At 43.6% G+C, this 25974-nt stretch overlaps 1 protein-coding gene across 2 annotated transcripts in view; it reads right to left on the bottom strand.

The window, feature by feature from the left end:
• The window catches only part of SSH1 (slingshot protein phosphatase 1), a 188242-nt gene that overhangs the window by 158037 nt on the left and 4231 nt on the right, over window positions 1–25974 (bottom strand). The window contains exon 2 of one of the 2 annotated variants that reach the window (XM_082273831.1): window positions 16705–16742. In XM_082273831.1, the coding sequence (XP_082129957.1) occupies window positions 16705–16742 (38 nt within the window). Of the gene's footprint in view, window positions 1–16704; window positions 16743–25974 lie in introns of those variants that run through there. The other variant, XM_082273832.1, reaches the window with a different exon arrangement.

The following is a 25974-nucleotide window of genomic DNA, read 5'->3' as shown; positions in this document are numbered from 1 at the left end:
TAGGGGTCCGGGTGACAAGTTCCCTTACAGACTTCATACATACATACATTTAAACATTGAACCACTATTTGACTTTGTTAAGGACAAGACGCAAGTTTGGGCTCGGGTTACCATTGGGGGTTATGGGCAGGGTGGGCCTGGTGAAGATGATCCTGCTTCCCAAGATCCTATACCTGTTATGGCACTCCCCAGTATACATTCCGTACAAGTATTTTATGACTCTGGAGAGCTTGTTGAGGTCATTCATTTGGGGCTCCTCTAGACACAAGCTGTCTTGGAAACACACTCAAAAACCCACTAAGTTGGGGGGTATGGCAGTTCCGGAGCTGGCAAGATACTATCTAGCAGCCCAATTGTCGCACTTCTTTCACTTGGACAAACAGGACTCGGGCAGGTATATGGCAATGGTCTGCAGAGGTCAGGAGCCGCGACTCCCCCACCCGTTCTGTGATATACTTCGAGGTATCTCGGGGTCTGTATCCGTGGCTCCTCGGGGCAGTCTTTCTTTTCATCACAGGCGGGTCTGGGACTTGGCGATGTCTAGAACCGGGGATGTGACTTTGCACTCCATGACGCCGCTGTGGTAGAACCGTCAGCTCCCGGAGCTCCTGCATATCCCTAACCCTGGGGTATGGATACGTAAAGATATTTACCGGTTATCACATGTTGTGTCTGAAGGGTCTGTCAAGTCCTTCCACCTGCTCCGGGAGGAATTCCAACTCCCGGATACCATGCATTTCTATTATCTACAATTATCCCATGCCCTGAGAAGACAATTTACCCCTGTGATCCCTGCCCCACCATCGGTCGACATTCTGGATGTGCTTAGGGGCCAGGAACATCGCAAACTCATCTCGTTGCTGTATGAAATGCTGGGCTCTAAACGGGTGACTGAGCTGGCATACGGGTTGCGGGGGTCGTGGGTGGGCGATGTTGGGGAGCTGGAGGATGAGGAGTGGGATGAGGCTCTGGAGGCCTGCACACTGTTCTCTCCCAAGTTGTCGGATAGGCTCACTCAAATTTATATTACCCACAGATCGTATCTCACCCCGTTGAGGCTTGCTCACTTTGATTCCTCCCGCTCCTCGGCATGCCCGAGATGCTCTCACTCCCCGGGCACTTTTGGTCATATGATTTGGTCCTGCCCGGCTGTGCAGGGGTTCTGGACACAGGTTGTCCAGTTCCTGCATGACCGCATGGGATGCCCGACCACTCTGGACCCCAAATTGTGCCTCCTTTGGATAGTTCCTGAGGTTGACGCAGACAAACACGATTCAATTCCTCCGGGAAACCTTATTCACAGCTAGAAAAATGATAGCCCTGAAGTGGATGCAGTCTACACCCCCTTCCCTGTCAGCTTGGAAGGCGGCAGTTGGTGCCACCCTGCCCTTTAAGAAGGTCATGTATGTTAATAGGGGATGCCCCAAGAGGTACAACAAGATATGGGATAGGTGGCTGGAGGCTCCTGACACGTGCGAGTCGTAGGAGAGGTTGGGTATCTTGTACCTGTGTCATTATGATGCGACTGATCCGCAGAGCCCGCGCCCATGGCCTATGCTATGTTTTACCTTGTTGGAGTTTCTAATCCTGTTCTGACACGGCGGTGCTATATTATTTCCCTATTTTTCTTTTCTTGTTGCAACCATGCTCTTTGTGCAGTGTGTAATTTTGAAATATTTGATTTTGTGATATTGTACTTATGCAACTTTCTGACGATACCTTTTATTGTATGTTTATATGCAATGCTTAACTCAATAAACGTTTGTTTGGTTTAAAAAAAAATGATACTGTACAGAGCAGCCCCGATCCTCCTCTCCTGGCTCCTTCTCTTCAGTCAGTGCCCCCATAGAAAGCTGCATCTTATGCGGGGGGGGGCATGCGGGCACACTCCTGAGCCCCACTGTCTGCATCCATAGACACAGAGGGGCAAGCCCCTGTCCCCTGCTCCCTCGTCACAGAGTTTGATTGACAGACATAGGCTCCCGCTTCTATGGAGCTGCCCTGTGAGGAGGGACAAGGTCGGGAGAGCCGCCGCTCTCCTGCACAGCACTAGATCGCGATAGGGGCCAGGAAAGTATGAGAGGGGGGGGAGATATCAGGCACAGGTTTTTTTTTTTTTACCCCAATGCCTAGAATGCAAGAAGGTAAGAAACCTAAAAGTGGTAGTAAACGCTGTAAGAAAAAAAAATAATTTCTATCTGCAAGGCAATGTCATAATGTGTTAGTATGTACTGCATACTAACACATGATGAAAGATTTACCTTAAAACAAAGCCCTCCAGCGGCGTGCTTTCAACGCTGCAGAAGTGTCCATCTTCAGCTGGTCTTCCTTTTCGGGTTAAGGGAATCCAGCCGTCTGATTGGTGGATCCACGATGACGTCACTCCCGTAAACATGGGTGGGAGTTTCGGCCATGGCACACAACTCTGAAGGAACAGCATGGGTATGTTGTTCCTTCAGAGCGCATGCATCAGTGAGGCCACCACCTGTTGCTTGTTGAAATATCTCCTAAATGGTGTATGTTGAGGAGGTATTCATTTTAACTACAGGTAAGCTTTATTATAGGCTTACCTATAGGTACAAAAAAAAAAAAAAAGGAATATCACTTTAAGGCTTTAGAATCACTTTAATATTGCTATGGAAGCCCTCCCTGCCACCCAAAGCAGAATACTGGCTTTAATTGTGTCCACTCTTGTGCTCTTGCAGTTTTGATACCACATGTGTGATCTATCTTGTTGCCTACAAGTGTATCTATGGTCAAAATTGGAAAAACATTAATTTATGCATTGAATTTCAACAGTTTCTAGCCTACTCCTGTTAATCTGATCAATCTTGAAGTTTGTAAAGTTACTTTGTGAAGGTCCCCACACATTTACTTCTATGAATTCCATTTCAAGTACTCGCTATGTCCTATGAATACACACTGCTGTGGCACACATTTCAACGCTGATTTTATAAAATGAAAGCGTATGCTGTAACTTTAATACAACAATTTGATTTGTTTTTCGTTTATAAAATTTGTCAGGATTACACAGTGTTAAAGATTGGTATACAAGATAAAGTTCTGGTTGTAGCACTAAGCATGTGCCCAATCTTAGACAAGTAGAAAAAGGATTAGAAGATTTCTACCCATGCTAAATGATTGGTTAGTAGCTTTTTTAAAAAACTGTTAACACACAAAAAATAAATAAATAAATAAAAAAGGCAATATGAAATGCCAATGCACACATTAGTTTGATCTTTCAATTGATCAGATGCCTAAAATAATAATTTTCTGGAGAAAGTAAACAAAGTGATCATTTCAGATGCAGTGGATTTGCTCCATTCCTAAAATGGCCATACATGGATTGAAATTAGGACAAACCCCTTCTCTTGCTGCTGCTTGGATTGTGTTTTTCTATTTGGATAAGGCTGAAGATCAGACCACACTGAAATCCTTCCAATTTCAAGGGGGCACAACATTTCCTGCACTGGGGGACACTGCGCTGGCGAGGCTGCATTGATGGACACTGCGCTGGCGAGGCTGCATTGATGGACACTGCGCTGGCGAGGCTGCATTGATGGACACTGCGCTGGCGAGGCTGCATTGATGGACACCGCGCTGGCGAGGCTGCATTGATGGACACCGCGCTGGCGAGGCTGCATTGATGGACACCGCGCTGGCGAGGCTGCATTGATGGACACCGCGCTGGCGAGGCTGCATTGATGGACACTGCGCTGGCGAGGCTGCATTGATGGACACTGCGCTGGCGAGGCTGCACTGGGGGACACTGCGCTGGCGAAGCTGAATGAACCCGGTGCTGAGGAGGCTGCATTCACGGGCAGTGGTAAGACTGCATTTGATTAAAAAAAAATAAAAAAAAAGTTCTGAGTTCAATGCTGTTTATTTCAAATTTAAGCTTTTTCCCTAAAATTTCCCTCCTAAATTTGAGGTGCGTGTTATATGCCGATAAATACGGTACTTTCCCCATGACATTACTCTATTGAAGAAGAATCCTTCTTCGATGTCTGTGTCCCATAGTGATGTAGAGGTCGGCATGAAGAACCAGTGTTACCTACTGGGTGAGGGGGGTGGTTTCTCAGCTGATTTGAGGACGACTCCTCTTTAATGGTGTTGAGCACAGGCACCATTTACACTCAATTTTAGAAGGAGCTGCTTTATTTCAATAAGGAGATTGGCAACAGGGTCACTTTGAAGATTCATAAGCTGGGCTTTTCTCAATCAAGTTTTTATTTTTGCTGTTCAATGAACAGGCATACCAATGGTAGTTTTATACAAAAACTGCAATCGAAAGTTCTATGTTATAAATGACATTTGAATGCACACAAGTATGGCCACACCTTCAAGAAGGCACAGAACCACATGATTTAACATACACAGACATGCAGAATTAGCCTTCCTTCCATACAAGGTTATGTTCTTAATTGTGAATTAGAGTTACAAGTATCATTCTTCTATCTGCATATAAAGAACACATGAAAAAACAAACTTTTGTAACCCTACAAAACGTTTAACACCATATGAGATGGAGTTAATAAAGATTAACTTATATTTAGCCTTCTTCGGGGGTGACGTTCCCTGCGTGTCACGCCTGATAACATGAGTCAGCAGATTATGCTAACAAAAGTCAAACAGAAACGGCTCTCTTCTAGTAAGAAGAAATGAGGCTCATTGTCCTTCTGGCTGACTCAGCCGTCGTGACTGACCTTTTGGGGAAAAAAAACACAAAGAAAAAAAGCAGCAGCAAAAAAGACCCTGCTGTGTGGGGAAAAGGAGGCACAAAGTTACTAGCAATTTTAACCCCTCAATGGTCAACTACGTCTACAACAAGGGGACGGCTACTTAGAAGATTAAAAAAACTACAGAGAATACCAAATACCAGATTTAGGCTCCAGTACACATATCTACATGTTAGGAAGACAGCTAGCTTGTAGCTAGACAAACAGCTAGCAATGGTTTAATTGAAGAAGAAATGTAAGCAAGTAAAGAAATACAGATTTGAAATTTGTGAACGAGAACTGCTGCACATGCCAAAGGATTTGTAGCTTTGTTCAATCACACACATGCCTGCCAGACTGCACAGCCAGGTCGCTGACCTCACTTTTCTCCCCTGGAATTGAAGCATTAATGCTTCAAAAAAGGACATTCCCCAGCCTCACTGGATAGTGAAGGAACAGCACAACACGGATTCAGCCCCATTAGCAAAGCATTCAAGTGTTAGACTGGCATCCCTGGGTGAAGAAATAGAGCTTCATTGCTTGTGGGCTAATGTAACAAGGCAAGTGCTTACATCTGAGTTGCTTTTCTTTCCCAAACAAGTCAAAGTGAGTGCAAAATGCAAGTATATTATGCTTCCATTTGCCTGTCTGTCTACACAAGCCCTTTTCAGTGCTGCCCTTTATATTCCCAGTCAAATTTTTCTGCGTTAAAGATTACAAGAGTCTCATATAAAAATTGGTAAAAAAGTACTATAAAAGTGCTGCAACAAGCAACATTGTACAATGAAGCGCCATGAATGGCATCCATTCCCACTATGTAGTAGTGCCTGGAGCAGTGCATGGCATCACATCACAATATACATACAATGCTTGTGGTGTGCAGCATCCCAAAAAAAGTCATGTGCATTTTCTTGGTTCATTGCAGTGGCATCCCATACATAATTAATAGGCAGAATTCCTTAGCACAGGGGTCTCCAAACTTTTTAAGCAAAGGGCCAGGTTACCGTCCTTTAGCCGGGCTGGACTGTGGCCAGCAGGAGTGGAAACTTTCCTGGCATCAGTGATGGAAAACATTGCTATATTTGGTATTAGGGGGAGGAGTACTTCCCCATTGATGGTTCCAGTGGGAGGAATGGTGTCCCACTGTGGATGTCAGTTGGTGGAACCTTGTCCCAAGGGCTGGATAAAGGCAAGCAAAAGGACCAAATCTGGCGATCACTGCCTTAATGCAACAAAAGAGTGTGAAGGCAACCTGAAAGATTTTTGCATTGAACAACTAACTGCATTAGTCTTGTGTTTCAGTCCTCCAGTCTTCATTGCTACAAGCAAACATTGCTTGAAAAGGAAGAGAATAAACAACTTTTCACCAGGTGCCAATATTTTGCCAATGGTCAAAGCACTGGGCATATGCTGGCAGTAACTTGCTATCTCTCAATCCCCATCCATGCTACTTCAGGGCTGCCCACTCAAGACCAAGATGAGATTTGGGAGGCCTTTTAGTCTGACCTTTATGGTAGCAAGGTTCAGTATGAAATGCATCAACTCACTGAATACTTGGACCCCCTCACCCTTCCTTGCCTGGCAGCAGCTAATAAGAAACTGTTAACTTTTCCCATAACACTTAAGGAACTTAGTAAGGTAGTGGAAAAGTCCCCCAATAAAGCCCCCGGGCCTAGACAGCCTTCCATCAGAAATTTACAAGAGCTATGAGGATGTCCTTTTACCAGAACCTCGAGGTTTTTAACTCAGCCTTTGATCACAGGAACACTGATAAGGGAAGACTGGCTGGGAGCAAGGTAGAGGGCTAAATGCTACTGTTTCCCCACCCCCCAAGCCAGCTTTCAGCTGTAAACGGCAGATCAAATAGGATGATCATTGAGCTACATTTAGGAAGTAGTAGCTTGTATCTTCCATAGCAATCAGTTCAAAACATTCTAGTGGTTTCTTATGAAAGAAACCTAAAAAGATCTTACAGTATCTCACAAAAGTGAGTACACTCCTCACATTTTTGTGAATATTTTATTATAGATCTTTTAAATGTGAAAACACTGAAGAAATGACACTTTGCTACAATGTAAAGTAGTGAGTGTACAGCTTGTATAAGGCTTCTTTCACACGGCCGCTCCAGATTTCTTCTCCGCTCTGGTGCTTTTTTTTTTTTCACGGAGCGGATGACATTTGTGTCATCCGCTCCGTGTGTCCTCATATCCTCCCATCCGTTTGAGGATGATATGCGGACCTAATGTAAGTCTATGGCATTGCGGATGTCAGCGGATGACACCGCTGACATACGATTTTCCTTCCTTTCCATTTTTTGAACGGATTAAAAAAATAGGGTTCTGTTTCGTTCCAAAAAACGGAACAGAACTGAAAGGAGGCAAATCGGATGTCAGCGGATGGTATTCCGCTGACATCCGCAATGCCATTGACTTACATTATGTCCGCAAATCATCCGCAAGAAAATAGGATGATTTGCAGACAAGCGGAGCGGCCGTGTAAAAGGACCCTAACAGTGTAAATTTGCTGTTCCCTCAAAATAATTCAACACACAGCCATTAATGTCTAAAGCGCTGGCAACAAAAGTGAGTACACCCCTAAGTGAACAAGTCCAAATTGGGCCCAATTAGCCATTTTCCCTTCCTGATGTCATGCGACTTGTTAGTGATACAAGGTCTCAGGTGTGTTAAACTTGCCATTATCGCTCTTCCTCTCTCATACTGGTCACCGGAAGTTCAACATGGCACCTCATTATTATTATACAGGATCGTCTAAAGAAGGATAGATTAGCGGACAGTGGGACAGATTGGGGTAGAGAGTTCCAAAGAATGGGAGAAGCTCTGGAGAAATCCTGAAGACGAGCATGGGAAGAGGTGACAAGGGAGCTAGAGGTCTTGGGAGGACCGAAGAGAGCGGCTTGGTTGATATTTTGAGATCAGGTTAGTGATGTAGCTGGGGGCAGAGTTGTGGATGGCTTTGTAAACTATTGTTAGCACTTTGAATTTTATTCGTTGGGTGAGTGGAAGCCAGTGAAGGGATTGGCAGAGAGGGGTGGAGGACACTTAACGGTTGGTAAGGTGGATAAGTCTTGCAGCAGCATTCATTATGGATTGAAGGGGGGGATAATCTATGCAAGGGTAATCCAATGAGGAGGGAGTTGCAATAGTCGAGGCGAGAGATAACCAGGGTGTGAATTAAAAGCTTAGTGGTGTCATTGGTTAAAAAGGGCCGTATTCTAGCGATGTTGCGGAGGTTAAGGCGGCATGATTTGGACAGGGATTGGATGTGAGCCTGAAAGGACAGTGCAGAGTCCAGGGTTACCCCTAGCACCCTGGCATGTGTGGAAGGACTGATAGTTGTTCCATTGATCTTGAGAATTCCGGGGAAGGGGCACGTGGAGGAGGAAATATGAGCTCGGTTTTAGATAGATTCAGTTTGAGGAAGTGGTGAGACATCCAGGCCGATATGTCTGTTAGTAGATCAGTGATGAGGGAGGAGACTGATGGGGTGAGCTGAGGGGTAGAGAGGTAGATTTGGGTGTTATCAGCATAGAAGTGGTAGTGGAAGCCATGGGAGGCTATTAGCTGACCCAGGGAGGAGGTATAGATTGAGAATAGTAGCGGTCCAAGGACAGAACCTTGTGGGACCCCAACAGTAAGAGGAGTTGCAGGGGAGTAAGTGGAATTGTAAGGGACACTGAAGGTGTGGTGAGATAGGTAAGATCCGAACCAATGGAGAGCACAGCCACGGAGACCGAGCAAACTGAGTTTTTTGAGAAGGAGGGGGTGGTCAACAGTATCAAAGGCAGCAGAGAGGTCCAAGAGTAAGAGTATTGAGTAGTGACCATTGGTTTTAGCTGTTAGTAATTCATTTGTAAGTTTTAGGAGAGAAGTTTCTGTGGAGTGTTGCCGGCGAAATCCAGACTGAAGGGGATGAAGGAGGTTATTCTCAATGAGGTGCTTGCTCAGGCGGTTGTAGACTAAACGTTCAAGGAGTTTGGAAGCAAAAGGGAGTAAGGAGATGGGTCTTAAGTTATTAAGATTGGTGGGGTCTAGGGAGGTTTTCTTTGGTATGGGAGTTACTAGCGCATGTTTTAGAGAGTTGGGGAAGATGCCAGTGGAGAGGGAGAGGTTGAAGATATGAGTTAAAGCGTGTAGGATAGAGTCAGAGGGTGACCATAGTATTTGAGAAGGAACAGGGTCCAGTGGACAGGAAGTTAGGTGGGCATTAGAAAAAATTTTAGTGACTTCCTCTACAGTAGTTGGGTTAAACAAGGGAAGTATTGATTGTGCAGGAGGACAAGGTGTGTAAGGTGAGGGAGATATCTGTAGTGTAAAGATCTCTTCACGAATTGCATCAATCTTATTTTTAAAGTGATTGGCAATCTCTTGGGCAGTGAGTAAGTTAGTGGGTGGAAGTAATGGAGGACCAAGTAGAGTGGTGAAGGTAGAAAAGAGTTTGACGGGGACTGTGTGAGCAGGGCTGTGGAGTCGGTAGATAAATGTTCCGCTTCCGACTCCTCTGTATTAATCTTTCGACACTGACTTGGGTGGGTGGCATTGTAGTAACTATTCTGGCCACATCACTAACGATCTCTGGATAAACAAGGATGCCTTCTTCAACAGTAAGTTTTGATGAGCGATCATACTTTTCAACTTCTTTTAGCGCTTTATAAAACTCCTGTTGGAATTTTTTTATTTGGACATTTACTGGTTCTGTAACGCTTATGCGATGTCGCTTTCCTTTAGCAATTTTGTATAAGAAGGAATCAAAGTCTAATTCTTCGAAGAAGATGATCCTGAGTTACCACTATTGCTTAAAATAACTTCATCCTGTGGAGGTATTTCAGGTCGTAATCCCTTCATGCGAACTGCTACATCATAGAGGGCCTTTTTCCCCAGTAGCAGTCTGTTCACTGTTAAAAGTCGGCTCATTGGGTCAACATAAATAGCCGCTAACAAGATTTCATTTTCCAGCAAAAGACTCTTTTTTCATCATTGAAGCTGCAACGCCCTCAGCCATTAACCCTCCATTTTTGTTCAGGCGATATAACATGCTCTTCCATTTCAAGAGGAATTTACCCGGGGGTTAGATCGTCACATTGCAACCTCTTGGTGACAGTGAAGGGGTGAGAAAGAAGGTTCTACAGCTCTTTTGTTTGTGTCCACTGGCTTTCAGTTAATGCAAGATTTTCATTGTCCATTTCTTCTATGAAGTCTTTTTAAGTTCAAGAAAACACTTCACCATTAAATAAGTGCTTCCCCAGCGAGTTGTTTGATCCAAAATGGCTCCTTTTCCTGCATGTCTTTTCAAAATTGCATCTGTTTTCGGGGCCCTGGCTGCAACAGTTACTTGCCATAATTTGCCAATTAGTGTAGCTGCATGGCGATCTTTTAATCCATCTCTTATGGCAAGTTGCAGTGTATGAACAGCACATCGCATATTATGAATAGTAGCAAGCTTCAATGCTTCTTCAACAAAGTTGTCTAAAAAAATGTCAGCATTCTCTTCAGTTTCTAAACTTTCTCCAATACTTGCAGAGCTGTCTTCCTCTAACTCTAATATCTGTTTGTTACTTTCTTCATCTGCGTTCATCTTCTCAATTGTGCTCAACATGTTAGAAGCGTTATCTTTCACCGCAAACATAAAATCTGTTCCTTTGTATTTTCAAAATCTTCTATAACACCCTCCACTAATTTCTGAAGGTAATCACTGGTGTGATGTGCCCGAGTGTCCTTTAATCCGAGGGGCCGTGTTATTTTCATCCACAAATCTAACATGAATAGCGAAATAATTGACTCTGTGACGTGTGCATGCATCCATTTTAAGGAAGACAAAACATCCTTTCAGTACTTTCTGTAGTTCTTCCTTTTTACATTTGGCCTCCTCAATTATAGGTTTCCTTATACTAAGTCATTAATAATAACTTTTTGTGAATTGGGACAGTTAAACTTGATTTTTTTTTTTATTCCAATCTAAATTTAGTAGGAGTATTGTTTTCTGACTCTGACTCCAGGTAACCAAAATTTCCTCCGACTCCTGGACTCCGACTCCACAGCCCTGTGTGTGAGAGGGTGTTAATGAGAGTGATAAAGTAGGTCTGTTTGGCAGTGTAGAGGCAGGAACTGTATTTTTGGAGGGCAGATTTATATTGGCTGAAATCTTGCTGTGTCTTAGTCTTACGCCACAAACGCTCAAGAGCGCGACTACGTTTTTTGAGGCTTCTCATGGCAAAGAGCTGACTGAGACCTGAAAAACAGAATTGTTGCTCTACATAATGATTACCTAGGCTATAAAGAAGATTGCCAAGACCCTGAAACTGAGCTGCAGCATGATGGCCAAGACCATGCAGCGGTTTACCAGGACAGGTTCTACTCAAGACAGGCCTCGCCATGGGCGACCAAAGAAGTTGAGTGCACGTGCTCAGCGGCATATCCAGAGGTTGTCTTTGGAAAATAGACGTATGAGTGCTGCCAGCATTGCTGCAGAGGTTGAAGGGGTGGGGGGGGGTCAGCCTGTCAGTGCTCAGACCATACACCGCACACTGCATCAACTTGGTCTGCATGGCTGTCGTCCCAGAAGGAAGCCTCTTCTAAAGATGATGCACAAGAAAGCCCACAAACAGTTTGCTGAAGACAAGCAGACTAAATGACATGGATTACTGGAACCATGTCCTTTGGTCTGAGGAGACCAGGATAAACTTATTTGGTTCAGATGGTGTCAAGTGTGTGTGGCAGCAGCCAGGTGAGGATTACAAAGACAAGTGTTTCTAGCCTACAGTCAGGAATTGTGGTGGGAGTGTTATGGTCTGGGGCTGCACGAGTGCTGCCAGCACTGGGGAGCTACAGTTAATTGAGGGAACCATGAATATCAACATATACTGTGACATACTGAAGCAGAGAATGATCCCCTCCCTTCAGAGCCTGGGCTGCAGGGCAGTATTCCAACATAACAACCCCAAACACACCTCAAAGATGGCCACTGCCTTGCTAAAGAAGCTGAGGGTAAAGGTGAAGGACTGGCCAAGCATTTCTCCAGACCTAAACCCTATTAAGCATCTGTGGGGCATCTTCAAATGGAAGGTGGAGGAACGCAAGGTCTCTAACATCCACCAGCTCCGTGATGTCCTCATGGAGAAGTGGAAGAGGATTCCAGTGGCAACCTATGAAGCTCTGGTGAACTAGATGCCCAAGAGGATTAAGGCAATGCTGGAAAATAATGGTGGCCACACAAAATATTGACACTTTTGGCCCAATTTGGACATGTTCATTTAGGAGTGTACTCACTTTTGTTGCCAGCAGATTAGACATTAATGGCTGTGAGCCAAGTTACTTTGAGGGGGACAGCAAATTTACACTGTTATACAAGCTGTACACTCACTACTTTACATTGTAGCAAAGTGTCATTTCTTCAGTGTTGTCACATGAAAAGATATAATAAAATATTTACAAAAATGTGAGGGATGTACTTACTTTTGTGAGATACTGTACATCTGAGTGACCTGGAGTACAGTGGGAGCTTATGTTAGCCTGGAAATTCATGTCTTTAAAAGCCCCCTGCCCTTATTCCTGTATTCAGGTGTGTCTGTCCCTTTACATGGACCTATAAAACACTTGTATGTGCACACTCCTAGCTGGCAGTGTGAATGAGTCTTTTTGCTTCCACAGATAGCCCTGGTTACAAGTCTCTCCCCTTTACCCCCTCCGCCCAGAGAGTGCCAGGTTGCATGTGCCGTCCCTAGTGACCCTGTGCATCAGAAGCACAGGAGGAGCATGCTCCACAATCTGGAATTTCAGGAAGAAGGAATTTCAGTCAGGAACAGTGATAAAAAGGGACCATGTGTAAATTTGGGCACACTGGAGACAATGGGCATGTAAACGCACTGGGGCAGGTTTAACCTTAATGTTGAGAATGCATTAGAGTTGTTGTAAACCTTTACACACACCAAGTAAAGTAACTGGCTTCAGGTGATACGCACAGATTAAACAAATCCTACAGAGGTTGTACCCGTTTATCTGTGGTCTTCACTTTTTTACATTCATTCAAAGTTCAGAATTTATAAAAGCTTGTCTGAGAATTCAAGGAAAGGGGGGGGGGGGGGGAGCTTTAGATACACTCTGCAGAGCTCAGTGAGGAGAGGTCTGAGAGCTGACACACTCCAAGTATTCACAAACACACTAATCAGTACAGAGGCTACATGAAAAAGCTGAAGAACCGAGCAACTTCAAAAACACAAGCACAGGAACAGACCAGACCTAGCACTCATAGAAGCTGGGCATTGTTTGCAAAGCAAAGCTCCCTAGATTTCCAGATCCCAGGGTGATCTGCAAGACATCAGTACTGTGCTGACATACAAGCAGGTAGCTATGTCTGTGCTATTTATTGCAAGCAGACGTTGGGAGTGCTTTTGTATTGCTCACAGGTATTCTTTAAGGATGCATTCACATATGTACATTGTGGAAATGTTCCGGCGCTAAAGAATTAAAAATATGACAGAGAATACATCACTTTGTGCTTGCTAATTAACCCCTACACTGCCTAAAGCTTCAAACAGTTGCAAAGCTACAGAAAAGCATGCATGGCTAGTTAAACAATGAAAAAGGTTTTCAGGTAGTGATAGCTGATTGGCACTCTGATCAAAGTTCTTTGACACTGTCAAACAAATGGCTATGCGGAACGCCCTGCTATGCAGTTAGGTGGCACCATATTCTGAAGTTTTCACATGCCTTGTCATGTGTCCAATTCGTTAGAGAAGACAAACTAAAGAGACCAATGGAAAAAGAGGCAGGGCAGGGCATTCTACTGCTGGGACTATTCTTGAGCAAAAGCTGTGAGGCACAAGGCACTACTGTATAGTGAAAATCTCAGGAATTGGGCTGAAGATATTTTGCCTCCGAAGGTTACGGGGGGGGGGGGGGGTAGCTGTAAAGGACAATATGTAAAGCATTGCATAAAATGTTGGCACTGTATAAATACCTGAAACTAATAAACTCCTGTAAAGCTTAACCACTTAAGCCCCATTTCGGACACTTTTTGTTTACAAGTTAAAATCAGTATTTTTTCCTAGAAAACTACTTAGAACCCCCAAACATTATATACTTTTTTTAACAAAGACTCTGGAGAATAAAATGGCGGTCATTGCAATATTTTTTGTCACGCGGTATTTGGGCAGAGGTCTTTAAAACGACATTTTTTTTGGAAAACTTTTGAAAAATCACATTTCACTGCATTTAAAAAATACTAAACAGTAAAGTTAGCCCATTTTTTTCTATATTGTGAAAGATGATGTCACGCCGAGTCAATAGATACCCAACATGTTATGGTTTAAAATTGCGCACACCCGTGGGATGGCGACAAACTACGGTCAATAGAGATCTCAATAGGTGAAATTTTTTTAACTGTTACCAGTTTAGAGTTAGAGTGTAGCTCTTTTTTTTTTTTAATTATTTCACATGCTCTGGCGATCGCGGCAATACCTCACATGTGTGGTTTGAACAGCGATTTCATTTGCAGCTCGACTTCCGTATACGTTTTTTTTTTGTGCGCGAGCTAACGGTGACGGGGGCGGCTAAAATTTTTATTTCCTATTTATTTTAATTTGTTTTTAACTTTATTACAGGTTTTAAAAAAAAAAAAAAATCTGATCACTTTTATTGCGGTCACAAGCAATGTAAACATCCCTTGTGACAGCAATATGCAGTGACAGGTACTCTTTATGGAGGGAATCGAGGGTCTAAAAGACCCTAGACCCCTCCACTACACTTCCCATGCATTTTTGCATACAGCCGTTTTTTAAATTTGCCGCCTTTTGGAGCACAGTAACCAGGAAGTGACGTCATGGACGCCGCCTCCGGGTTACGTCATCGGAGACCCGATCAAAGCCGTTTCCGGCTTTGATCGGGACTCTGCCGGCTGGCCACGGGAGGCCCGTTGAAAGTCACGGAAGGCGGCGGGGGCGTCCCCTCCCGCTCACCTGGGTAACGATCGAGCGGCTCCCGAGCCGCATCGTTCATTACTGACGGAAAGCCGACCGTCGGCTGTAAACCACGGTACCGGGACGGTGCCTCTAGCTAGAGGCATCATCCCGGTATAACCCCGCAAAGTTTGCCGACGTAGTCCTACGTCACTTTGCGGTAAGTGGTTAAAGTAGATCATCACTGTACCTGAGCACCCCAAGCCAAAAACACTAAATCATTTTTAATATTCAAAGCAACCTCCCCATCTAGCTATGTCTCTTTGCTTTATTTTGTTGGGAAATCACTTTGAAAAACAGCCCCTTACTATTGCAGGCAACTGCCATCTTCAGTAAGCGCAAACGATGCAGAAACCCTGGAGGCATTCCAACATCACGGCTTTAAAACTTCTGATACTTTTAGTCAATATTATAATTTGTGTAACTACATTGCCACAATTTATTTTCCAAATGTACTGCAATGCACAAGTCCCAGTTCACACATATGCGATGCGGTAACCCTGCAAATTCACTGCAGGTTTACGAATCGCATTTAGCTCGAAGGGCAGTTCACACTGGCATATGCGAATCGCTGGGGGTGAAAATCGCAGTGCAAACTGTCAGCTCAGGCATGAATTGGATCGCATAGGTGTGAACACCCATGCGATCTGATTCTGGTGCAGACTCAAAAAGAGTCCTGTGCAAGTTGTGTCTGAATGCGATGCAAAATCAGCCATACAATCTATATGGCTGAATTTGCATCGCACAGACATCGCATGTGATTTGCAGAACGGTGCGCTGCAAGACATCGCATATAAGTTAACCGGTTCTTAATCAATTTAAACACTCAAACCACAACAGAGGATTAAATATATGGAAATAACAGCTATACTTTTCTAAATAAACACAAGCTTGCTGTTCAGGTACTGAATATGATCTTGTCCTTTTTTTGAACTTGTAACTTTGGCTTAACTTACTGCCGCCATCTTGTGGTACTAACTGTAACTGCAATGCAGAAAACAGCCTACTGTCCTTTGAAAGGGCTGGTTTGCACTGCTGGCAGCCTTTGCCACCCCTCTGAAAAGTGGTCCCTAGTGGATCCCTTTTCAGAGGGCAGTTGACAGGCAGCTGCAAGGCTATAGGTCATCTCCTTAATGCCGGTTTTAAAAGGTGAAAAGCCTGCACCGCAACTGTTGTACATTGCACAGCAGTTGCCACGCAGCTCTATACACCTGAATGGGTTACACTTGGTGCCAATACTGCCCACTGAATGTGACAATGAGTGCAAAATGCAGAAACACTTGGACAATCATTTTTTATTCAAATAGACTTTTTTTAATTTCTGCTTGGCTGTTATATATGTTACAGCAGGGGTCTCCAAATGGTCTAAACAAAAGGGCCAGTTTAAAGTCCTTCAGACTGTAGGGGGGCCGGACTGTGGCCATTGGGAGTCCTGGCATCAGTGGAAGTAAACAACGCAAACAATTCCTCAGCCTAGTACATGTAAACATATACTGGAGAAGAATAATGGCCCATCGTTCGTGTCAGCGGGAGGGGTAGTGGCCTATCACAGTTGGTATTAATGGAAGGAATTATGCCCCATCATTGATGTCAACAGAAGGAATTGTGCCATTCTGACGGTGTCAGTGGGAGCAATAATGCCCCATTGTTGGTGCTAGGGACAGGAATTATGCCCCATGGTTGGTGTCAGTGGATGGAATAGTACCCCAAGGGCCAGATAAAAGCAAGCAAAGGACAGCATCCAGCCTCTGGGCCACAACTTGGAGACAGCGGTGTTAAGCAACAGTACATGACACATTACAGTCAGCGTTTTCATGAATTATCCCAAATAACAGTTTAATGCCATGATAAATAATTTTTTTGAATCATACAAGCAACCATCCACTGCATCAAAACTAGAATACCAAATTGTTGCAGAGTGTGTTATTTTATTCAAACGGTGTAACTTTTACAATGCAACAGTAGACCGAATGGACACATCCAAACAATTAGAGTCGAGAATAACAAACAGCTCACCTTATATTCGTTTTCCGATCATCATCATTCCCAAATTCCTGCAAGAAATTTGGCAAAAGCATGCATTAAGTTAAACAGTTCATTTGAAAGGGAGTAAAAATACAAAGAGTTAACAAGGTTCCTGAACTTTAATTTATCCAGCTATCTAACAAATGATAAAAGTGCATAAAATGCTGACTTTTTACATTAAATAATCTATGCCAAAACATTATAATGTCAGTCAATCCAAAAGAATCCTGAAAAGTTTAGCATCATGTGGACCTAGTCACCAGCAGGTTATTTATATGTTGAGTCCTAATAAGATCCTTTGCACTGCTCTTGTGAAGAATGAACAGCATGGCCTCAGCAGACTGGATTAAAGCTGATCTAAACCTTACCAGCATGACCTTTGGTTTTCTAAGCCATGTGTGCCAAACAATTCTAATTATTTTTCCTTTTGAAAACACTATTTTCACCTTTTTGCACCTCAGCCATACTACTCTCAAGCTGCCTTACTGCAGCTATTTTCTTTCTACATGCATGTGTTCCAATGATGGATGCACTGCACAGGGTAGGCTTCCTGATAACAGAAGAACATGCCTGCGCAATTTGCATTCACGCAGCTGTTCGTCTCTGCTGGAAGTACCTGAAGACATTGTGACAATGCAGGAGAACATCAAAAGGGCAGAACACTGTCAACCCATAACAGCAAAGTAATTGAACGCGGTCCTTTATAGCAGGATCACCAGGTATTATTTTAATCAAATCTGAAGATTTTAAAAGATTAAAAAGAAGTTGTAAAACTTCAACATGCTAAAGATCATAATGGGTTTAGATTCTAAGAGGCTGTCTACACCTAAGGCCCCTTTCACACATACAATCCGTTTGTCCGTTTTTCATCCATCCGTTGACGGATGAAAAAACGGACATCAATGCATCTCCTATGTAAAAACGGATGACAATGGATGATCATCCGTTAACATCCGTTTTCATTCGCTTCCGTCAATGTCCGTTTTTTGGAACGGATGAATGCCCCATTTTTCATGCGTCAAAAAACACGGATCGGACAACAAATGGTCCGTTTTTCATCCGTTTTTGCATTGGTAGTGGATGGATGAAAAACGGATACATTTTGACGTGACTGAACTGATTAACTTGAACGGACCGTATGTGTGAAAGGGGCCTCTTTCCCACCAATGCTTTGATATTAAGCAAGAAATGGAATGGCCATTGTCAATGACCAATAGCAAATCACAGGAGGGGATAGGCTAAGAAGCGAGCTCAAGCCAGACCTAAGTTTTATGCCGACACTCAATTATAATGTAATGTACAGGCAGGTGATACAGGAATTTACAGTTACAACGATGAACATGGTAATCAATTCACTGGCTATGCAATGCAGCAGGGATTGAATCATAAAAATGTCTGAAAATATAAATATTTCGGCAGGTTCATCAATGCTAAACTCAAATTATACACTTCTATAAGCACTGTGGTGTTATATGTTGATTCTATCTTAGGTGTGCCAAGAGTTTACCAACAAGTCAATGAGTATTAACCAAACCCAGAAGAGAATCTGTCTCTGTATATGGTTTCACAAATCACTACCCGTGCTGCAGACCCTTCTACCCAAACAGGTGATCTTTACATACCCATCCTCACACCAGCACAGTCTCCACTATAAAAGTTACAAAAGGAACTATACATTTCTAAGGCTAAATCTTCAAATCTTGAATAATGGCCCCAATGATTAATATAAAAGTGACAAACGTGGGGCAGAAAAAGTGAAGCATAGCCCATGTATCCATATAATTTGGTTTCCAATAATCCATCATTATAAGTGATCCAAATACATAAATAGCCTCATGCACACAGTGTGTGGGAACAGCCGCAGTCTGGGTGGATTCCTACCCTGTTCAAATCAGTGGCCAGGACTACCGTTGTTTATATGAAACCAAGCGGTTACATGCGATAAGGGACCTGGAGATAGTCTACATACATACAGAGATAGCGATTCTGACCGCAGTTAATTGTTCAGTTTGTATGAGACCATCACACAGAACACCGCTGCATTCATAGGCACCATTTAGCTGCATCTGAATGCAGTTTCCTATCTGCCCTCATTTGCCCCTCTAAAGAAGGTCATATCATTTTATTTTAAAACTCTTTAATGACTCTCCCAGAAGACCAAGCTCATGGAGCACTTGGTTCCGATCCGTTCCTCCGCCAGCCAGGTTGATAAGCACTGGTAATTTAGCAATGCAAGATGCAGGGTCAGCTCCATTTACAACTCAATAGCTGACCATTGACAAAAGTAAAAGGTCAGACAGCACTGCAGAGCTGTGTGAGCTATCTGCTGATGCAGTGTATGTTTACTATCAGCCAACAAATCTATTGGCACTTTTCCACTGCAAGTACTGACTCGGCTCTACTCGGCCCTGCTTGGCCCGGTTTGCTTTTCCACTGCTGGTACCGCATGGTACGGTTCGGTACGGTACGGTATGGTTTGCTTTTCCACTAAAGTAGTACTAAAGTTAAGTGGGTGGGATAACAAGGGGGTGGGTGGGATTCTCTGACCAATCAGTGGCTAGTAGTGACTGCATGCAAAGGATTGTGGGATATGGTACCGGTATGGTACCTCTTGGAACCACAAATCGAGGTGGTACTGTTTTTGAGAGCCGTACCGTTCGGTTCCATGCAGTGGAAAAGCGCCGCCGTACCGTACCGAACTGTTCCTACACCATACCATGCGGTACCAGCAGTGGAAAAGCACAAAAGCGAGCTGAACCGGTCGGTTCCATGCAGTGGAAAAGCGCCTTATCACACAGCCCCAGAGCACTACCAAACAGTAAAAGAACAGTCAGTGCTGCAACGCTGTGTGATCCAACAGTGGTTCTCAACCTTTTTAGCATCAGGGACCAGTTTTGTGGCACTCAAACCCCTTTACATTACAGTAGTTTACCCTTTATATCAGTGACTAGTCTCCCTTTATATCACAGTTCCCCCATTTAAAGCAGTCCCAATGTGTCCTCAGATCCCCTTCAGGCATTTAGCAGCCTGTGTGTCCTCTTCTGGCTGCTGATGTCATCCTATCAGCTAGTGGTGCACTGAAATGAAAATTTGGTGCCAAAACCGAAAATTCAAGATGCATGTGCCTGAAACTGAAATTGAAGTAAAAAAAGAAAAGAAATATATAAAAAAATTTTTATGAATAAATAATTGTGTTATATTCAACTTAAATGAATATGAATTTACTGTCGCACATTATCGGCACCTTTTGAAGCGGTGTTAAAAATCCTGCTTGCTGCATTTTTGGTGCATATTTGGCAAACCACAAAAAGCACCTGCCCATTGAAATGCATTGAAAGTGCAGCAAGAACACAATCAATGCACCTGTGTTGTATTTTTGATGCATTTTTTGAGTCCCATGATCTATGAAAAACACACCATAAGCAAGGTAAAAAAAAAAAGTTGTAGCATGGCATTTTCGGCAGCCATCATTGGCACAACGCTGAAAGCCCTATTTTCGGCCAATAATTTTCAGTGCATCACTACCATCAGCAGGTCAGGGGGTAGGAGGAGCTGCAGATTCAGACAGAGAGCAGGAGCTGCCCAACTTAACAAGAAGATGATAACCCACTTGTTAATATAAAAAGACTCCTGCTCTGTCCAGATCTGCAGCTCCTACCGTCCCCTGCCTTGCTAATAGGATGACATCAGCGGCTGAGCAGGAGACCACAAAGACTGTTAAGTGGCATGGCCGTGGCCCAGACAGGAGACGGATGTGCGGCCCGGTTACTAACAGGCCATAGCCTGGGGGTTGGAGACCGCTGTGATAGAGCTGCCAGTTATTGGTAAACATACACAGCACTGGCAGATCCGTCACACAGCCCTTGAGCACTGACTAATCTTTTACAATTGTGAATGAATAGACAGAACTGCCAAGGCTGTGAAATGTATCGGACGGTGTTGTGTAAATTTACTAGCAGCTCTATCACACATTCCAGCTAGATTGACTGTTCATTCATAATAGTAAACTATAAAGACAGCAGTGTGGGGATGTACGATGTATCTGCCGGTGCGGTGTGTGTTTTCCATCAGCCAGCAGCAATTTTATGCAACTCATGACTGTTTATTAATAATAGTAAACGATTGGTCGGGTCAGAGAATGGAAAGGGGCTCAGTGCTAAGCTGTATTCCCCCCCCACCCCAAAGAACACCCAAAAACTGGGCTTCAGCCTGGGGTGGAACTACTGCACAAAAAGATAAATGCAATGATTTTTTTTAACCAATGCACAGATTTCAGGACAAAGTGCTACATGCATTGGGTCCCCCAGGGATTCTACAAGGATTTTTACCTTCTTGTCATAATTATGCTTTAACTAGCTTCTAACGGGCTCCAGCACTACTTAATACTTTCTAAAAGTTTTCTAGCAACTTGTTTAAAAAGGAACATAACTTCCAGTATCATTTGTGCTTTAACATATGCAAACTGGAGCTGGGAGGAGCTTTAAGTGCGTCAACAAAGTTGCTTGAAGCTTGCTGTAAGCATTAACAATGCTTGGTGAAAGTTTGCTGCACACATTGCTCTTAAACACAGTAGATACCAGATGTATGAGGGTTTTACTGGTAAATCTTTCCACAAAGGGGTTTTGGAAAGAAGTTCGCTTTGAGAATGGTACAAAACAATAATACCAAAAGGTGAAAGAGAAGATCAGGACACGGTCAGTCTAAGCTGCTCATGTTTAACCCAAGACATTTCCTTGGGAACTAAGCTCCCTGCCATCTGGATAATGTGCACAAAAAAGGAAAAATATAAAAAGTTTACCACAGCACTACATTCCCTGTACCTATGGAGATTAAATCAATTCTGGTTACATGCATCTCTACTTGCCCAACTTTTGAAACACCCGTATATGTTGGAGAGGGGGAGGGACCTTAATATTGAATTAGAGCCCGAGTCCTGGTATTCCCAGTTTCAAGGGTACTTTATACTGAATGTCTCTTTGATAAAAGCGAGTGTCAAAGTTTTGACAAGGTGGTATTTAGTCCCTACTCACCTGGCTAAAATGTACCCGTCATCAGCACTTTGTCTTTTCTAATATGCATGCTTATCCTGGATCAATAACTCAAAGCACTGAAGTCAGAGCCAGCCAGACAACTAGCATTTTCAGTCCAGCAGTGGCTGTCTCTATTGTCCTCTCATTTTAGATTCACTCGAAGAGGAAAGCTTTCCTAAACTGGGAATTCTGCTACTGGTGATGCTTAAACAGTGGAAGATCACCAAATTTCACCTTCCATTATTGCTAATAGCCACTGAAACTTTAGGGCCCATAAAAATGGGTAACTAATAGCCGAATTTTGGCGCTTTTCCACTGCATGGAACCGAACGGTTCAGCTCACTTTTGTGCTTTTCCACTGCATGGTAAAGCATGGTACGGTGTAGGAACGGTTCGGTACGGCTGCGCTTTTCCACTGCATGGAACCGAACGGTACGGCTCTCAAAAACAGTACCACCTCGATTGTGGTTCCAAGAGGTACCATATCCCACAATCCTTTGCATGCAGTCACTACTAGCCACTGATTGGTCAGAGAATCGTTGTTATCCCACCCACTTAACTTTAGTACAACTTTAGTGGAAAAGCAAACCGTACCAAACTGTTCCAACACCGTACCATGCGGTACCAGCAGTGGAAAAGCAAACCGGGCCAAGCAGGGCCGAGTAGAGCCGAGCCGGTACTTGCAGTGGAAAAGTGCCATTTGTGATTGTGAGAGGTGTTAGGTGCTCTGATCCACCTTGGATGCAGACAGTGGGGTTAGATTACTAAAGCTGGAGAGTGAAAAATCTGGTACAGCTCTGTATTATAAGCTTCTAACAGAAGCTTGTTCAATAAAGCTTTGACATAAAAACTGGAAGCGGATTGGCTACCATGCACAGCTGCACCAGATTTTGCATTCTTCAGTTTTAGTAAGTCAACCCCACTGTGTCCAGTGATGAGCATTCTCATCGCACACAAACTGGACGCAGCTAATTATGCAGTTTGAATGTGGCCATAGCGCAGAGTGCTGTTGTATCCGGATGCTGATTTTAGCTGCATCTGATCATTGCAGTCTCTAGCACCCATCTGAATGAGCCCTAATCACTAATGATGCTGCCGCTATGGAGTAGGTCGATGATTTTGGCAGCAAGGGTTCAATGCTATAGAACAACACAGCCATGGCCAAAAATTGAGAATTGCACAAATATTAAATTGTCACAAAGTCTGCTGCTTTAGTGCGTTTAGATCTCCGTCAGATGTTACTATGGTATACTGAAGTAGAATTACAAGCATTCATAGGTGTCAAAGGCTTTTATTACAATTACATTAACTTTATGCAGAGTGAATATTTGCAGTGTTGACCCTTCTTTTTTAAGACCTCTGCAATTTGCCCTGGTGTGCGGTCAATCAACTTCTGGGCCACATTCTGACTGATGGCAGCCCATTCTTGCATAATTAATGCTTGGAGTTTGTCAGAATTTGTGTTTTTATTCACCTGCCTCTTGAGGATTGACCACAAGTTCTCAGTGGGATTAAGGTCTGGGGAGTTTCTTGGCCATTAGGTCAAAATGTTATTTTGTTCCCTAAGCCACTTATCACTTTTGGCAAGATGCTCCATCATGCTGGAAAAGGCATTGTTTGTCACCAAACTGTTCTTGGATGGTTGGAAGAAGTTGCTCTCAGGGGATGTTTTTGTACCATTCTTTATTCATGGCTGTGTCCTTAGGCAAAAATTGTGAGTGCGCCCACTCCCTTGGCTGAGAAGCAACCCCACACATGAATAGTCCCAGGATGCTTTTCTATTGGCATTACACAGGACTGATGGTAGCGCTCACCCTTTCTTCTCTGGACAAGGTTTTTTCCAGATGCCCCAAACTATTGGAAAGGGGATTGATCAGAGAAAATTACTTTACGCCAGTCCTCAGCAGTCCAATCCCTGTACCTTTTGCAGAATATCAGTCTGTCCCTGATGTTTTTCTTGGAGAGAAGTGGCTTCTTTGCTGCCCTTCTTAACACCAGGCCATCCTCCAAAAGTCTTCGCCTCACTGTGCATGCAGATGCACTTAATAGCAAAGAGGGGCATTGCAATTCATCAGACCACTTTTCATAACATTCGGGTGTATATGCAAATTGTCATAAAAAAAACTAAGGCAGTAGACTTTGTGAAAAAATATTATAAAAATTAATAGGGCCCCTGTGAGGTCTTTATTGCTCTGTCCTCACTGGGGGATTCCACCTATTAAGGGCCGGTTCACACTCTTGCGAGTGCGGCGATCGCATGTAATATCGGAGCGCACTGCTCCTTCATTACATGCGATCTCCTGTGCGGATGCGAATTCAGCCATACACTTTGTATGGCTGAAATTTGCACTGCACCCGCACAAAAGACGCACATGATCCTTTTTTCCAGCCGCATCAGGATCGGATCGCACAGTGGTTCACACTTGTGCGATCTGATCCTGTGCGAATTGTCAGATCGCACTGCGATATGCGATCAAACTGGGGGTGTCGTTAACATTTAATTGACACCCCCTGCGTATTGCATATGGCAGTGTGAACTGCCAGATGTGCGTTTGCGATGTAGGAACAGGCTGCAATTTCACAGCCTTCCCGCATCGCACAAGTGTGAACCGGGACTAATTGTTGTCCACTGTCAGTGCAACAACAAAAATTGAGGAGTGATCCAAATGTTACAGTTGGTATTTCAACAGGAATAGAAGAGAAATCTTCCAATGGGGGCAGTGACAACTGTCTAAGTGGGAAATTTCTCTCTTTGGAGAGGTTCATTCTCATTTTCGGGTCTTGGGTACAGGAAATTAAGGAACATTTTAATTGCAAAGGCAAAAAGAAAAAAAAACAAACATTTGTCTGTACATTGTTTCATGTAGGTGAAGCGTCATTATCTTGCTTTTTACATTTGTATCTTCTTCCACCAGTGAGTGATCCAGCCAGCTAAGGAAGGGCTATGTATAAAATATGAATATTTCTGTGCCCTCTATAGTGATCCTGTGTGACATGGCCCTAGGGGCCAATAATGCCACAACACAGTGTGCCAAAATGCTTTTGTGCGTTGATGCATGCTGCATTGGACAGCCCATTCAAAATGAACGAGACAAATACAATTCAATACAATTTGGGGCAGGCTGCATCATTTTGCAGAGCAATGCACAAAATAGATAGGGAAATTACTAAACCCACAACAGTAAAACTTTGTTTATGCAGTAAAGCATGCTTGTTATACTCACTGTGGAGCCTAAAGGCCCGTACACACGTACCGATGGTCGGCTTACAAATGTTCCTCTTTTCTCCCCGGGATGTCGGTGTCTGCTGAAAAGTGCAAAGACAGCACAAGGACAGCACAAGAATTTTGTCCGCCGACTGCAGAAGTGATGTCATGTAATGGTTAACTTTCCCTGTGTTTTCTATTTTCTGAGCATGCCCAGTCTTGCAAATCTGCGGTCTGTCGGCCGAATTGTGTACTGACAGGCGAACAATCGTCCGTTCTGGTGTCGGCATACAAAAATTTTCATGTTTGCAAGAAAGACTTTTGTCCGCGGATTGTGCGCAGACATCTGTCGGAGGCACCATACTAACACGCGTACAATCGGCAGATCCTTCGTCCACCGACGTTTGTATGCCGACGATCGGTACGTGTGTTCGGGCCTTTGGGAGTTAATCCTCCGCATTGTGTAAAACGGCTGTTTGATTCTGTCTTCTCTGATCCTCCCCTTCTTCCACTATCCCCATTTCACCTCCTGATAAGACAGAGCCTTTTGGGGGCACTCTGCACATGCTCAGTCTGGTGTGTATTGCTAAAGCGTTTTTTTTTTTGTTTTGTTTTTTTATTGGGAGAGTGCATATGATTGGCACAGGGCCGATCAGCGGTCCTGCAGCCTCATAGGACAGTGAAAGGAGAATGAAAACTCTTCCTACAAGCTTTAACCAGACACTGATAAAAATCACAAGACTGCTATATACTGCTGATGAAAAAAAAGGTATTTAGCAGTTTAGTTTATATTTACTAATATAATTGAATTTTCATGTTCGGTGTAGTGTGGAAGACCAGATATAGTGAATGCAGGCTCCTGGGTTTAGGGATGCTTTAATAACAGTTTAAGACAGGTTCTCTCTCAACTGGTGCTGTTGGCCATAGCAGCCAATCAGCTTCTAGCTTTTATTTTTTCTAGACAAGCTTAGAAAATAAAAAAAGTAAAAGCTAATTGGCTGTGCACCAGTTGAGACAGTTTTTCCA

Source organism: Pelophylax lessonae (genome assembly GCF_965119305.1).
Source record: "Pelophylax lessonae genome assembly, chromosome: 1".
Classification (NCBI taxonomy): Eukaryota; Metazoa; Chordata; class Amphibia; order Anura; family Ranidae; genus Pelophylax; species Pelophylax lessonae.
This window is presented reverse-complemented; position numbering and strand designations above follow the sequence as displayed.